At 25.1% G+C, this 4,294-nt stretch overlaps 1 protein-coding gene across 1 annotated transcript in view; it reads right to left on the reverse strand.

The window, feature by feature from the left end:
* Positions 1-4,294, reverse strand: part of LOAG_18693 (hypothetical protein) — a gene marked incomplete at both ends in the record, with an annotated part of 30,803 nt that overhangs the window by 12,100 nt on the left and 14,409 nt on the right. Inside the window, 9 exons of the mRNA XM_020451356.1 lie at positions 52-156; positions 347-459; positions 855-1,007; positions 1,321-1,463; positions 1,737-1,858; positions 1,968-2,123; positions 2,447-2,617; positions 3,026-3,257; positions 4,037-4,192. Of these exons, the coding sequence (XP_020304866.1) occupies positions 52-156; positions 347-459; positions 855-1,007; positions 1,321-1,463; positions 1,737-1,858; positions 1,968-2,123; positions 2,447-2,617; positions 3,026-3,257; positions 4,037-4,192 (1,351 nt within the window). The remainder of the gene's footprint in view (positions 1-51; positions 157-346; positions 460-854; positions 1,008-1,320; positions 1,464-1,736; positions 1,859-1,967; positions 2,124-2,446; positions 2,618-3,025; positions 3,258-4,036; positions 4,193-4,294) is intronic.

Below are 4,294 nucleotides of genomic sequence, written 5' to 3' on the forward strand. Positions count from 1 at the left end.
AAAAGAAAAGAAATGAATAATAATAATGACGCTGTTCTAACCTACAAATACATTTTGTTGTTCCTAATCCAGGTAAATCATGACATACACCTCCATTTGGACAACTCATTCCGATACATTCATCTGGACCAAATTGACATCTGCTTCCCGTATAATCTTTAATTATAAATACATATATATATATATATATTAAATTGAATTTTTACGAAATTAAAATTTAATTTCAAATTTATGCTATATAACCAATTCGATACGGTGTTTATGAAAAACTCATGCTAAAAATAATAAATTTTATTGCAAATTTTTAAATTGAAAAAAAACAAAAAGAAAAGAGAACTAAACGAACTTTGTGCACATATACAACGAAATGTACCAGCTGCAGCTTCACAAATTCCTTCATTAAAGCATGGTTGTGTATTACATAAGGGCATTTGTTCTTCACAATATTTACCGGTATATCTGAAATTTAATAATTTATAAAATTAATAGATGAATTATCGATTAAAATTTTAAATCTCAAACTTATAGTTAAAATGATAAATAATAAGTACTAAAAAGGATAATGAAGAAAAAAAAAAGAAAATGATAAGAAAATATTTTTCTTACAAATATTTTAAGCGAACTCATAAATGATTGAATGATTGTAAAATTAGGCTAAAATTTACAATTAGCAACATAAATGACATCCGAAAAAAAAGTTAGTAATTAATGATTATTTTAGAGAGTGTAATTTTTATTTGATATAATATGCTGTAATGATGAGATTAGTTAAATGATTTGTAGTAATTCCATGAACATTAATTCTTATATACTTTAATAAGTCTTAATTAATTAAATTGCAATAGCATACGAACCCGGGTCGGCAAAAGCAAAGAGCTTTATGATTTTCCACCATACAGGTACCCTTATTTTCACATTTCACAGCTGAACAATCAACTGGCATACAATCTGTTGCTTCTACCGTACCCGCATCTCGTGTTATCGTATTATTCGGACATTCTATACATCTGTAAAAAGAAATAAAACGAAAAAGAAAATTTATATAATTTATACTTTTTTTCCATAATTTATATGGAATTTAAATTTTATATAATTAAATTATTTTGTGCATAAACTGAATGGAATTCATCGAATTAATTTTTACTAATCCATTTCCTATTTCTTATTAATCATTCCTAACTTGAAAAAAGTACATGAGGAAAGTATTAAATTAATCATAAAATTTAGTATTAAAATTCAATACAAAATTTAGTATTCCGGTATTTTTCGCACCATGTTAAAGGTGAATTTAAACAGTTAATTCCAAGGAAATTAAGTAACCTTTGTTGTCCAAGCACAGGTTGATACCAATTGATAGGGCATGGTGAGCATGGTTCTAAACCTGTTAATGAGAAATGACCTACTGGACAGGGAAGTTTGCACTGTGATGGACCAGTAGATCCTAATTTTGCCGTATATGACCCCTATAAAATTTATGGTTATTAGTTTTTAGATAATTTTAAATGCTGGATTTTCAATTACCCACATAATAATTACAATACTGTGCAAAAAATGACAAAGCTTAAAAACTTATATTCAAATACTAAAATCATCCTTTCCTGTATGTTAAATAGAAATTTTTTTTCTTAAATTTTGAATCAATTTACGAATAATTGGTATTTTTTTTAAAAAACGATTCATAAATACATTTCAAAAAATACCTGAGTTTTTGGTTAATAAAATTTAAATTATAATACCTGTGGACATGGTTCACATTGTTTATAGCCACCAAATATTGAAGGACCAGCAAAAGTATGTCGAGGACATAGTTGACAAGGAATTAAGCCAGTTTCACTATACATACCATTTCCACAAACAGCTACAAAAAAAATATATGTATATCATTATCATTTAATTTTGCACATATTTAAAATAATTTAAATTAAACATTTAAATGTTTCGTATAATAAAATAAATGAGAAACATACGAAGACAAGCATTAAATGTTTGAGAACCCGGAAATTGTGTGAAAGTTTGTTCCGGACATGGCTTACAGGTTATTTGTGCTACTTCATCCTGATAACTTCCGGCAGGACATAATTCACAAGTGTTATTGATATGAACCGTTCCTTTTGGACATTGTACTAAAGGCAAATTTTTTCATTAATATTTTATTTATCAATTTAAAATTGTAAAAATTTAATTTAGGTTTTCTAAAATTAGATTTTCTGAAATTTATTCAAATTTTAAATTACATTGAATATGCATTTATTAGTGAAAAATATTAATCATTAATATTAAATAATTGATTATGGATAGAACAAAAAGATTATTGTTAGAAAATTAATTTTTCCTTTTTTTACTTTCCCAAAAATAAGTTTCAATGTATGGTATGTCTAAATATCGAAGTGATAATTTATAGAGTAAGAAAATTTAAATAAATTTCGATAATTCTAAATAAACATACAACATTCAGGAAGTGTTTCCGTATTGCCTTCTCGTAGAATTTCACCATCCAAACATCCGAAACCCTGAACAACAATTGTTTTTGTTGCATTCATCGATGGACAACCAACTGATTGTGTTGCAATTGTTTCACCATTAACATAAAGAAGATTTTGAATGGGTGTAGTAGCACCTAAAGAAATTGAAATGAAATTTAAAATTGGAATTAATGAAATCGACATATATTTTCAAAAAATAAATAATATGAAATAAAATGAAATTTAAAAAAAAAAATATAAAATACGATGTAATAAATTTTTCTATTAAATACTGAAATTTCTTCATTCATTTCAAAATTCCGATATAGTATTCAAATAACTTCTTTTGGTCTTTTTTTTTTTTTTTTTAATCTGAATGAAGAAAAAAATACTTAAATTTTAGAAGTGAAATCAAAATTTAAATATCAAATTTTTGAAATTTTAATGATTGAGGTACTTTTTTTTTCTAATTAACTGGAGAATTAATTTTTATCTCCAAAGTTTGGTGGTTTAAAATTGAATTTTATAATTAAAAGAAGGAAAAAGGTAATAACTTTATTCACCTGGTATTCGTAAATCAAAAATTGTTCGCAATGTTAAACCACATAATTCATAGAAAACATCTTGTAAAACAGTTGGAAGTATTTGAATAGTATAATTAGCTATGACACCATTCATTGTATTAACGAATTTAACATCCAAGAAACGCACAAATACTTCAATTGATGATGAACAACGTTGTGATAAGGTTGTATCCAATGTATTAAAGAATGTACTAATATATTCCGAATAACCCTGAGGAATAATTTTAAATCTTGAAAAATAATTCTAAACATTGATGATTAATTTTAAATCCTGAAAATTAATTTTAAACTTTGAGAATTAATTTTAAACCACAGAATTAGATTCAAATCTTAAAATTTAATTTTGACTTAAAAGAACTAATTCAAAACCCTGAGAATTAATTTTAAGCATTGAGGATTAATTTTAAATACTAAAAATTAATTTTAAACCTTAAGAATCAATTTTAAATACCAAGAATTAAGTTTTAATCTTGGAATTTAATTTTAACTTAAGAGAACTAACTCGGAAACCTGAGAATTAATTCTAAGCCTTGAGGATTAAAAAAAAAGTGAGAGAGAGGAAGGATGTAAGGTAAAAGAGGAATAGAAAGAAAAGAAGAAAAAAAAGAGGAAATAGTTCAGGAAAAAAGTATAAGTTCAAAATAAAAAATTAAAATTAGAGTTTTAATTAAATATGATAATAAAAATAATTAAATGACATTTAAGTGACGATTTTTTTTTCAAAAAGATTTGGTAAATGACTAATGAAATAGTAAACTATAGTTAAATGATCATTTAATCATTAAACAATATGTTTGCTTTTTCTTATCAATTAATATACCTTGGATTATTCATTAAGTAGCAGAAAAATATTAAAAAAAAATTGCTAATTTTTACTATCATATTTTGGTAAAAAAATTTCAATTTTAATCTTAACTTAAAATTTTCAATTTCAATTTCGATTTGATCTTAAAACATTACTTATAATGAAATAATAAATTATTTTATTACCTTAAGACAATCACTACCGACAGGAGTAGAAACAGCATAATGAATACTGACAGTTAATTCATAACGTGCTGGTTCTAAAGCAACCGGTACACATGCTGGTACCACATTTGATGGTGACCAGATACCATTGGTACATGTGAATTGTTGTGTAGCATTCTTTACATTAACAAACGTAAATTTTCGAGCACATTTAGCAGTACAAATAGTTGTGGTATCTTGTATTTGACATTCTTTTTCAACACTTTCTTCTCCGATCAA

Source organism: Loa loa (genome assembly GCF_000183805.2).
Source record: "Loa loa unplaced genomic scaffold supercont3.447, whole genome shotgun sequence".
Taxonomy (NCBI): Eukaryota; Metazoa; Nematoda; class Chromadorea; order Rhabditida; family Onchocercidae; genus Loa; species Loa loa.